Source organism: Takifugu flavidus, chromosome 15, assembly GCF_003711565.1.
Source record: "Takifugu flavidus isolate HTHZ2018 chromosome 15, ASM371156v2, whole genome shotgun sequence".
Lineage (NCBI taxonomy): Eukaryota > Metazoa > Chordata > Actinopteri > Tetraodontiformes > Tetraodontidae > Takifugu > Takifugu flavidus.
In genome coordinates, this window is record NC_079534.1 from 4,281,406 (window position 1) to 4,293,535 (window position 12,130).

The 12,130-nt window shown below is 53.9% G+C and overlaps 1 protein-coding gene across 4 annotated transcripts in view; it reads right to left on the reverse strand.

Annotated features, from left to right (window-relative positions):
- LOC130538624 (partitioning defective 3 homolog) overlaps positions 1-12,130 on the reverse strand; it is a 104,997-nt gene that overhangs the window by 68,394 nt on the left and 24,473 nt on the right. For all 4 annotated transcript variants that reach the window (XM_057056422.1, XM_057056420.1, XM_057056419.1 and 1 more), the window contains exons 3-4: positions 2,170-2,353; positions 236-408 (exon numbers count right to left, since the gene is read on the reverse strand). In XM_057056422.1, the coding sequence (XP_056912402.1) occupies positions 236-408; positions 2,170-2,353 (357 nt within the window). The remainder of the gene's footprint in view (positions 1-235; positions 409-2,169; positions 2,354-12,130) is intronic.

Here is a 12,130-nt window from a genome sequence, read left to right on the forward strand (position 1 = left end):
GAGCATCAATTTGAAGACTGTTGTGGATGAAATAGTGCAGCTAACCTGGAGCTGCTGCAACATTAAGGGGGGGGGGGGGTCACTTCTGGACATTTGAAAGTTTCAAGGCTATTTTTTTTTGCTTTGGGAGAGAACCCAGGTGATCGTTTCTCACCCGGGGGGGCAGGTTTTAACAAACGGTAACCCGGGCGTCACGTGGTCCAGTTTACTGGCACCTTCACCCAGAACCCCTCACCTTCCTCTCCAGACTGTTGGTGCCGGACGAGTGGCGAGCCTTCAGGAAGCCTGCGGTGGTGGACCAGCGGGTTGGGTTCCTCCTCGACGGCGGCTCCTCCGTTTGGACCCGCGACGGCCCGTTGATGGTGAGCAGGGCGGGGTCGCTGCTGCGCCGCACGTGGAGGGGCATGTCTGAGGGAAGGAGACCAGCAGCACGTCAGATCCAGCCCTTTACTTTGGACCCGTGGTGGCAAATAATATCAGTGGAGCTGGTTCCAAATAGCTCCGGGAAAGCTGCTAATTAGCATCACGCAGAAAATCACAACCCTTCTCTTTTGATAAGAATGGAGACAATAGATGATTGATGTAAATAGGCTGGAACTAATTTTACTCCTTTAACTGTGAGCTAATAGAGACAATAAATCACTGGCGTTGCGTTATAATTCCGTGCTGGAATAATCTGATTCAGGTCTAATCAGGCAGCTTGTTGCCTCGTGACACTGATGAGGAGCCACTGTGTGGGAACGAGGACGGGAAAAGCCTGTTGAGAAACGGCGCCTTCCATTAAAACTCTTCACCCTCCTGACGCGGCCGTGCGTGGGAGGCGGGCCGCGTTCCAAAAAACAACTCCGACCGAGCGAAACACAACAGCCCGAGAACCAGATAAAACATGATGACGGGAAGAAGAAAAAAATAAATCCCTTTTAAACATCTGCAAAATCCCACAGGGGGAATCTAACACCGGCGCTAGCTAAACAAACCAGAGTCCCGTTCCGTGTGTGTGTGTGTGTGTGTGTGACCAGCGGCAAAACCCGATGGAAGCCCGTTTGTTTGTGTTTAGCTGCGCTCGAGTCATGTGTAGGGGACCGTCTGCACCAGCAGGGGCAATAAGGCTGCAGGAAATGCTGCGTTGTTGGGTCAGCAGGAGCGTGGGACCAACGTCTACAGGAGCCGAGCCCCCCCGGCTCAGGAGCCGAGCCCCCCCGGCTCTGGAGCCGAGCCCCCCCGGCTCTGCTCCGACTGTCCTCCTCTCACTGTGCTGACCCTCGTTAGCCCATCTAAAGGGGAGGCGACATCGGCCGGCGGCAGCGCTCGATATCGTTTGTCCACAACAACCTTCGGAGGAGCCGATTGGTCACGACTGAGACGCGGAGCAGCACCTTCAGCGCCAGGAGTCGTCAGGCTGATATAATTACTGGGCCTTGATGGTTCTGGTCGATGGAGCCGATGCTCGTTTGGGTGGGTTGACGGGGTCGGTGAGGTTATTTTAGGGGTTTGATTGTCCCTGACTATCTTGTTCTAAAAAGCTCGTTTGCTTTTGCTGCCCTGTCTTGGTTCCATTCGATGATGGACCGTCTGGTCGTCGCTCCAGTTTTCCGTGAGCTGCAGAAAAGAAACGATTCCCACAAACGGAGAAGCTGCAGGACGGTGGAGACCCGCCCCCTGTAACTCTTGGTGTCATCTCATGGTGAAAAACCTTCAAATTTTGGCTTCTTTTGTCTCTTCTGACAGAACCTTGATTGAAAGCTTCTGCGGGATAAAAACCTTCTCTTCCATGACAGACTTCCATGTTCCTGCCCTTTTCTTCCTCAGCCAGAGGCAGGACCCCCCTCCCCTATGAGCCTGGTCCTGCTCAGGGTTTCTTCCTGTTCAAGGGAGTCTTTCCTGACGCCGAGCCCATTTCCACCGAGGTCGTCCGCACAGATTTCATCACAGCTCTGGAACGGCGGCCAAGAAAAGAGCAGGAAGTGTTGGGAAGACTCAGCTGGCGTCACGTTTGACTGAGGAGGCGGCGAGTGGAACCAATTAGCCGCTCTGGCCGCGGCTCAAACGGCGTTCTGTACCTGGAAAAAAGCCCCTTCTGTCCAATTAATGGCCCTTATGGGCAGGGTGGAGGTGCTGCCGGGCCTGGGACCAGCTGTGGGCGCCGTCAGAGGATTGTTATTAACTTACTGGTTCTCAGGGCGGAGGGCGTGACCTCGATCTCACTGGCGACCTGGTAGGGCTGGAAGGCCGAGGCTCCGCCTCCAGCGCTGAGGTCCGCGGCGAACAGGTCGGGGCTCTGCGTCCCCGTGGAGCTGGCGCTGGTCCCATCGCCGCCGTGGTGGGGCTCCTGCTCTTCATACACCGCTATCAGCTGCAGAAGGCAGAGGGGGGATTTCAGACACGTGTCACGTTCAGATATGAAGCAAAGAGTCAACACGCGCGGCCGCCGTGCATTCTGGGACAGCAGATACGGAGCGGCGCGGCGTACGCTCGCCGGAAAGGTTCTTTGTTTTGTGACAAAAGCGCCGAACAGCCAAACTCTGATAACGACGGCGGGGATAATCTGGAATTACGAGGGCCGATTACTGTGGCGGAGACGGAGAGAGGGACAGAGACAGGAGGACAGGGTCAAACGCCACCGCAGGACAGGACGGCGAGATTCACCGAGGATCGGACTGCGAGGGAAGACGTTCCAGACGGGAAAACCGACATCACTTCCTGCCCCGCCCGCCGCCGCAGCTCTAATCAAGCTCTTTATCGTCACGTCTAGAGGAGCCGATGGACGGACACGTCCACGTTCTCGCTCCTCTGAGCGCCGACGCTCGGGCCTCCACGTTTATCTTCTTCTCCCTGGAAGACCTGATTATCTCCGGCCTCAACCGAGTCTCTCATTTCAATTATAGATGAGATTCGCGCGGCAGCTCGCCGCCTCCCGGCGTGAGTTCGGTCTGAGTGGAGGAGAAAAATGAGGAATGCAACATTTGCCGGTGGAGGAGGACGTGCTCCGGTGGAGGGACACGGCTCCGGTGGTGCTCCACCTCAGAGGTCTGACCTCCAACATCTCACAATCAAAGCAAACAGCCACATCTCACACACACACACACACACACACACACAACACACACACACACACACCTCAGCACACTTCTTCTGGGTTTATTTGCAAGATCCGGATCAAAGATAAACACCGAAGCCGGAGGAAAACCCTGACCAAACAACCTCTGGCAATGAGGAGATGATCAAATACACTCGGAGAACATTGCTGGAGAATGTACAGAACTCATCCTTTGATGTCCTGTTTCAACACCTTCGGGCTCCAGCGCGAGACTCCAAAGCAACGTAAGAAAATCTAATCAAAGATGTGTTTACAGAATTCCTGGGCACATTTGGTGCGTTAGCTGCCGTTTAATGAGAAACTCCAGAGCTCGTCTATGCGTATCGATGTCCAGAGCGCTCTCTCGCCCCCTGCTGGTGCGCAGCGGGACTCCGGCTGAGCGGATAAACCGAGGAAACGGAGAAGCTCCGCCGCGTTCGAACGGTGTCGTCGTTGCGTCACGTTCGGGAAACTCTGCGGATCATCGTTCTTTACGGGAAAACGGCGTTCCTGGCACACGTGTGCGGTGCGTTTACTGTCCGGTCAGGTTTGATTGCCCCAGGAAACGGGAAACACAGCAACAGAGCCGTGTTTCCCACAAAAATCCATTAAAAATACTCCCAGTTAGTTTGACTCCACGCTAAATTCATTTTGGACGTGCGCGAACACACACACACACACACACACACACACACGCACGAACTCTATGGAAACATCTGCTTCTAATTTAGTCTCTCGTGCAGTAATGGGGTGATAAAGGTCAAAGGTCACAGGGGGTGGGTGTGTGAAAGGCATGTGAGGAGCCGTTGTATTTATAGGACAGTAAAGTGTGTGTGTGTGTGGTGTGTGTGTGTGTGTAGTGCACGAGTGCACATGAACTTCTGCAAATCTGTCATTAAAAAGCTCCCCGCAGCCAAAACAGCTGAGTCAGCAACACGGGAGGAGGAGAAGCTCCGGAGGCTCGGAGCTTCTCCAGCTGATGAGGTTCCCGATAAACACAGTCGGCCTTTTAAACACCTCCAGCCAGTGGGGGGGGGGGGTTGATTTGACAGCAGCGGTGGTTCTGTTGGGTCCACCTAGAGGAGGAGACGGGGAACCATCGGCTGCAGGTTGCTGGTCGCTCCTCCAGGATCAGCTGTCAACAAGTCAGAGCTAATTGGTTAGCTTTGTTGACAAGTGAGGTCCTGACCCTGTCACCATCTCTACACCACACACACACACACACACACACACACACACACAGCCTGAGGCAGCAGAGGTGCCTTCACAATGTGAAGAAAACTCTAAATAAAAACAAAAAGCTTCAGTGAGGAGAGAACGCAGCAGTTTGGACTTTTTAATTTAAGAATATTACTTTTATTCTTCCATGTTTGGGTCACAGATGTTGCTGAATCAATGTTAATACACATAAGACGATCGACTCACTGTCAAGTGTCAAGTGCATGTGTGTCGTTTTTAGCAACTTTTACACACACACACACACACACACACACAATAACAGAAGAGGAAATGGAAAGTGTGAGTCAGTCCACCTTTCAGAGGCTCATAAATCATCATCATGAGCCGAGCCAGAACAATATGCTGGCAGCAGGGCCGGAGAGGAGGAACCAAAGGTCTCCCACAGGGGAACTAATCCTTACATTGTGTGAGTGTGTGTGTGTGTGTGTGAGTGTGTGTGTGTGTGTGTGTGTGTGTGTGTGTGTGTGTGTGTTACCGTGATCGCCCAGTCTTATTTCGTCAGCCCTGAATTTATGTGATGAGGTCACCCCAAAAATTCCGGCTGGCCCGGTTCCATCCACCAAACCCCCAAAATAAAAGAGCCATAAATCTGCTACGTCCGTCTGTCCTCCCTTTGATTTACCTCTTCATCAAATAAAATAATGTGGGGGGGGGTCACTGAGATTTCACACTGGATTATATTGGAGCCAATAGATCAAGTCCGGCTCCAGGCGGCAGGACAGCCGACTGGACCAGAGGGCAGCAGCCACCTAACGGGGAGGAGGCGGAGGTGGATGGATGGATGGAGGGACGGATGGATGACGGGACGGATGGATGGGTGAGGGGACGGATGGATGGATGGAGGGACGGATGGATGGAGGGACAGATGGATGACGGGACTAATGGATGGAGGGACGGATGGATGACGGGACGAATGGATGGAGGGACGGATGGAACCACTACTGGTCAAACTGGTTAAAGTGGACAAAGAGGTTCCTGGACCAGTCTGAAACAGCAAACCAGGCTCTCCACATCTGGATCTGGCCACACCACCATCAGAACCTGGGCCAGAACCGGATCCCACTGCCTCAGGAGCGGACTTTAAAAGAAGGGGGACCGCCGCCTGTTTTCGGCCGACCTCCACGCTGGAGTCGCCGAGGGAACGTGGCTGGGGGCGGAGTCAGAGCGCACGGGGGGGGTGTTTGACTTGTTACCTGAGACGTGAGCGCAGATGTTCCAGCCTGGTTTCATCAAACTACTGAGAGCTGGAGGACAGATGTGTACACACACACACACACACACACACACACACACACACACACACACACACACACCACACACACACACACAACACACACACACACACACACACACACACACACAGGTCCGTCCCTCAGCTCTGAACTCATCCCTGATGTTCGGCTTTAATGGGGAAGTCGACTGTGGATTCGGCTGCAGATTAAAACTCCAACTTCCAGACAAATCGGCCCTTTTAACGGCATCAGAACGGACACCTAAACTTTGCTTCTGAAGCTTCCTCTCATCCATCAAGCCGACTCACAAATGAGGCTGGTGGCTCCTTCCCGGACCCTCCGGGCTCCGGTGACTCCCGGGTCGGAGCAGGTTATATTCCCCATTATTGCCTCAGTCACACTTTGATCCCTCGGATCCGTTAAAGTAAGGACATTTAAACGGTCCCTGGAGCTTCATTCCTGGAGACGCAGCCTGATCCGGATCAAACCAAGGTTGACCAAACAGCTGTGAATGGCAGCAGAACCTTTAGATCAGCCCGGATGAGCCGCCCAGAACCCCCTCAGTCAGGAGCCACAACAACTGCAGCCACATTTTTGGTTTCTGGCAACTAAAATGCTACATTGGGACAATTGGTGATGGAAAAAAACAGGACGTCCAATGTCCTCTAAGGACGGCGAGAAAAACAGGCCCGTTTCACCAGGAGCCAGACGGGCTTTTGCCTTTTTGGGCCACAATCACTTCATTATCCCAGTTCAGAGCACTTTAATCCCACATCTGCTGGGTCACTTAGCTACAACAGCTAATCAGGACGAGCGCGTCTTTCGTTCGAGCTGTCGGCATCAAACGGAGCGTCGCTGGCGTCCCACAGGGAACGCCGAGGCTAAGGACGCGCGTCTGTTGGCAAGAGCAGCACCGGCTCCCATTTCTGCTCATTCGGGGGGCGAAAGTGGAGATTTTAGCTCCGGCGTCGTTCTTACCTGTGTTTTTGCTCTAAATAAACCGAATCTGAAGAGAAAATCAACCTAAATCACCTCATCAATGCGGAATACGTGAACACTGCAGCTCCGTTCCGCTGAAATCAATGCTAACTAAAGTATTTTTGTATTTGCAGAGGTGAGCAAGCGGGGAGAAGGTGCTGGCTGGGGGGGTGGGGGTGGGGGTGGGGGGGGGGGGGTTACCTAGCATGCTAATGAACACCATAGATCAAATGCTATCAGCGCTAATCACACTTAAGGCTATATTTAGCCATTAAGTTCGAATTCCCCATTTTCCGTGGAACTAATCAACACCTAGCAGGCAACACCTAGCTGTTATAAATGTGTGTGTGTGTGTGTGTGTGTGTGTGTGTGTGTGTGTGTGTGTGTGTGTGTGTGTGAGAGGCCAAGTGTGGAAAAGGATGATTAATTAAGGCGACCTGCAAATGAACAAAGCTAAACATTTATCCAAAGCTGCGGCCCAACAATAATAAACATGTTTTCAGTCACGGCGTCGCAGCAGATCAGAATTCCCGAAGCAACTTTAGCATTTTTTGGAAGCTAAATATTGCAACGGAACCGGGGACGTATTCAGCTCTGACCGACCCGGGAGAGCGGAACACGGGTCTGCATGTTCTGTTCCAGAACAACAAACACGTCGTTCCTCTGTTCTCCGTGAGGAAAGAGGAGCAGTTTGAGCTAACGGAGGCCGACATCGATCCAGAGGTTCAACGGGGGAGGGAGGGATGGAGGGAAAACGGACGGGAAGGAAGCGACAGCGGATGACAGGACGAGTTTATGGGATAAATGTCTGCAGAGGACGGCAGGAGAATCCCTAAAGAGGCCGGGATGAAGGCTGGGAAGGGACGGTTTGAGCCGCCCGCTTCCTGAAGCCGCGCTGGTCATGGGGTCGAGGCCCCGCCGGCCCACAGCTGTAACGAGGGGCGATGGTGTTGTGTAGTTGTGCTGATGGTTTGTGTTTAATAGTAATTACAGCTCACATTCATTAGCAGCAGATATTCCAGCTCTGTGGGGACCAGCTGCTGCTTCAGGCCCCTCGCTGACATCATGTGACCACGCTGATGAATGAGGTTTAGTCAGCAGGTTAACGAGGGTAGAACCACCCAAACCATCTTAATTAACTGGAAGTGCCTTAATGGGAGCTGGTGGTTTCATGGAATACCGGTCGGTTTCCACTGAGTGTAGAGCTGTTGTAGTTGTTGTTGCTGTTGTTGCTGCTGCTGTTGTTGTAGTTGTTGTTGATGTTTTAGCTGCTGTTGTAGTTGCTGCTACTGTTGTTGTAATTGTTGTAGTTGTTGCTGCTGTTGTTGTTGCTGCTCTTGTAGTTGTTGCTGTTGTTGTTCCTGTTGTAGTTGCTGTTGTAGTAGTTGCTGCTGTTGCTGCTGCTGTTGATGTTGTTACTGTTGTTGCTGTTGATGTTTTAGCTGTTGTTGCTGTTGTTGTTCCTGTTGTTGTTGTTGCTGCTGCTGTTGATGTAGTTACTGTTGCCGATGTTGCTGCTGCTGTTGGCCAACAGGATCTGACTCCTGCACTATTTGGAGGCTAACTAAGAGCAACGTGAGCGTTTCTCCAACTCTTGGCCGCCATCCCAGCGGTTTATTTGCGGCCTGTTGATGGGAACGAGCCTTTCCGCCCTTTTCCAAGCGGATTTAAGTCCAGCTGATAAGTGGAGCCCTGAAGTTTGTGTAGATAATCTCTCAGGCTGCCGTTTAATAACCTCTGATGCTGCTCTTTAGATTAGAGCTACTTCTGCTAACTCAGAGGTGGGGGGGGGGGGTTGGTGTGGGGGGGGGGGGGTATTACAGCTGCAACTTTAGGCTTTAATCCACCTTCCACGCCAGCGAGTGCAGGTTTTTCTAATCTGGATCCATCCAAGCTGCAATGTTCAGCCCCCCCCCCCGACCTCCACCAACCTGCCATCACGCCACTCCCCCCTCCCCAGGAGAGGGACCCTGGTCCACTGGGGAGGATCCAGGCGGTCCGGACGGGGAGGGAGACCAGTGACGCCATCGTTCCAGGGCCTGGTCCACGTCTCCCTCTGACCCCCCCTTCAGGATGGTTCCTGTATCAACGTTTCCAACAGCATCTGGAGGACTGGAGACCAAGATCAGGAACTTCTCACAGGTTCCCTCTGGAACCGGGAGTCCCTGGAGCTCAGGCCGCTCCGCCCTGCGAGCGCTCAGGTTCTCGTGTTCAACGGTTTATTAAGCGCCGTGTCAGCACATTCTCCTCGCAGGCTTCCAACCCAATTATACGGCGCAAAATGTTCCACCGGTAAACAACCTGAGCCGTTTCCACGCCAACAACCACCGAGGGACAAACCCCTCCCCCCCATCATCAGTGTTTACTCTGCGGGGAGCGTAAACACGTGCTGGCGAGCAGCCTTAGGTCCACAAACGCCGCCGCGGCGTCCGTTGGTCGTGAGAGCTTAAAGGTTCTAGTTGAGTTCTGGTCCAAACAGCGATGCGAACGGGCTCAAATCTCTCCGGTCTGGCCTGGATTTGACTCTGGGGCTTCCTGGACCACGTTCCCACCAACCAGAGCGAAGACTGTTCGTTACAGGAGTTACGCAAGAATTGCATCAGGTCGCGTGGCGCCATCAAAAGGTGCTTTCTGTTTGGACCAGACGGATCTGGTGGGGATCCGCTTTCATCGTCTCCGTCAGCGTTCCCAGGACCGACAGAGGCAACGTAGAGGTCCAAACCCCAGAAGAAAGCCCAGAGGAACTCTGGGGGACCTGGTTCAGGTCGGGGTTAATGTTAATCCATCCAAATGGACATTAAGTGCTGCTCCGCTCCTCCAGGAAATGAATCCTCCTCCAGCCGGGAAGACGGAGCCAAACAAAGTCTGCATACTTTTGTTTCCTCCGAGCCAATTAATGTGACGGGAAGAGGATGGGAGGGCAGGAAGAGCGGGATGGGGGAGGAGCTACACCAGCAGGTGAGGGAACGCACGGAGCAGCACGAGGAGCAGCTGAAGGAGTCCTGGGTCAAACCGGGAGTTAACCTGAACCGTTTGCTTCATCCTCAGGATCAGGCTGAGCATCCGTTAAAGGATGAGGCTGCTGCCGCCTCCCTGAGAGGTGTCAAAATGGCCGCCCAAACCAAAACGACCACGAAGGGAGGCCCCGCCCACATCGCCACCGCTGCCCTGGCAGAGACGCTCGGAACGCCGCATCAGGGAACCGCAGCTCGTTCTTAGCTTGTCAGGCTGCACTCTCACCTGCTGTGACAGCACGTGTGAAAAGAGCGGCGAGGACGTGGCGGCGGCGGCGGGGGGGACGGGGGGGTGTGGGGGGGGTCCCCCGAGTCTGGGCCTGTCAGTTTATTCCGAGGGTCACCGGCTCGGTCGGATGGAATTTTCAATAAAAACACGCAAAGGGATGGAAGACAGCAGAGGAGGGTGAGGCCAGGTCTGAGGTGCACACACACACACACACACACACACACACACACACACACACACACACACACACACACACACACACACACAGGTCTGGAAGAGTCTCTTCCTACGGTCCATCTCTGCCTCAGACCCAATCATGCCTGGGGGGGGGGGGGGCATTCACACATGGGTGATAACGACCTCCAGAGTCGACCAACAATAACTCCACTCACCTACAAACACACATCACATCCTCCCCCCCCTCATCCAACGATAACAGGATGCCCCCCCCCAGGGGTGGGTGGGTGGGGGGGGGGGTCCACAATCTGGTCTTTAACTCACGTGTGAAGTTCCTGAGATGTGAGGAAGAAAAGGAAGAAGCAAAAACATTTCCCGCCCTTAATGGGGTTAGCATGTGGCGAGAGCAGCAGGTAGCCGCCCCCCCGCCCCCCCGCCCCCCCCAGGGGTGGATGAATGGCAGGATATCGGGGCAATCCATCAACTCCAGCCGCGACGCAACCTGCGGCTGCAGATAGCGCCGCTCTCCGTTTCCCCCGCCTGTCGGGCAGAACGTGGATCGTCCGTTCTGCTTCCGCTCGCAAATCTGCCAACAGGAAGCGGCAGAAGTGGGCGGAGCCAGAACGCAGCTCGACCCGGCCGATGAGGCCGTGGACGGGACGCCGGGGCCACGGGTCCCAACGACCCAATCACACGTCAACCCTCCGAACCCACGGGAAAAATCCATAAAAGTAGGAAAATAACCTTCGGCGCGGCGTTGTGGCGATTTCAGGAGATTATCGGAATTATCGGAAATCAATATTCCGCTTTTTCATGCAAATGAGACCAAACGCCGGCGTGCGACTTGTGAGAGACGATAACGTGGAAAATGGATCCCAGCAGGTCCATCGTGACCTTCTTGCTTTATCAGGCCGGGCTGCTGGAGGACGTGTGTGTGTGTGTGTGTGTGTGTGTGTGTGTGTGTGTGTGGTGTGTGTGTGTGTGTGTGTGTGTGTGTGTGTGTTGTATACATTAACAGGAACTACTTTCACCTACGACGGTGCTTCAGTCATCAAGTTGACTAAAAGTCTGAGCTAATTACACATGTTGGCGTTTCAGACATCTGGCTCCGCCCCTTCAACGGCTGCTGTGCTACGGTGGCCCAGAAGGGACAAAATGCCGTATCAAAAGCATCTTTTCGTGCTCGTGGTCAAACAGCAACGACCCTCTGGACAGGAAACACTCCCGGATGCAGAATAATCCACTTTGTCCCCCGACGGCCACCGTAGCGTCTCCGACGCTCTTGAATCGATCGCCGGGTGGCGAGCGGGCATCCGTGCGCTCTCACGCGCCGATACAGTCGCATCGCCCGAGTCGATAAACGCTTCCCGTCAGTTTGGAGGTGATCTTTGCTTCGTTTTGGGAAGACGGAGCGGCACCGGCGCCGTTTCAGCTGCAGGTGAACGCCGACGCGCTGTCGTCCGGAATAATCAGCGAGCCGGGAGATTTATGAATCCAATTCATCGGCGCTCGGGCGGCGGAAGGATGTGACGGCACAATTATCCTGATGCTCATCACCTCCACAACATCCTGTTTACTCCTGTAACGCTCCGCTCCTGCCTGAACCGCCGCCACTTCCTGCTGTTGTTGTTGTGGAAACTGATTATTTAACAACCGGCTGGGGAAATATGATCTGTTCATCCAAGGAGCTCCACACACACACACACACACACACACACCACACACACACACACACACACACACCACACACACACACACACACACACACACGCGCACACACGCGCACACACACACACACACGTCCCAAGGTCACATGATAGCACTTCACCACCTAAAGAACACATCATCACCGGCCTCCCCTGAAAACTCTGTTTAACCACGTGTCTGTCTGGGGGTGGGGGGGGGGGGTAGAACGGATCACTGGGGGATGATGGGAAAGTCAGAACTGCAGAAAAACTTCCTCCTCTATCTGCAATCGCCCCAAACAGCAGGAAGACGCGGGTTTACCCGAGCCAACGCTGCCCCCTGGCGGCGGTGCGAGGTAACGACACCAAGGCCGCACTCCGCCTCATTAAGTTAATTTCAATAATTTATCATTTTTTCTATTGAAGGGAAGGAATCAGTTTTGTCCAACGAAGTGTTTAATATTGATTGAAGTGTTAAAAATACATCAAGCGGAAGCTGA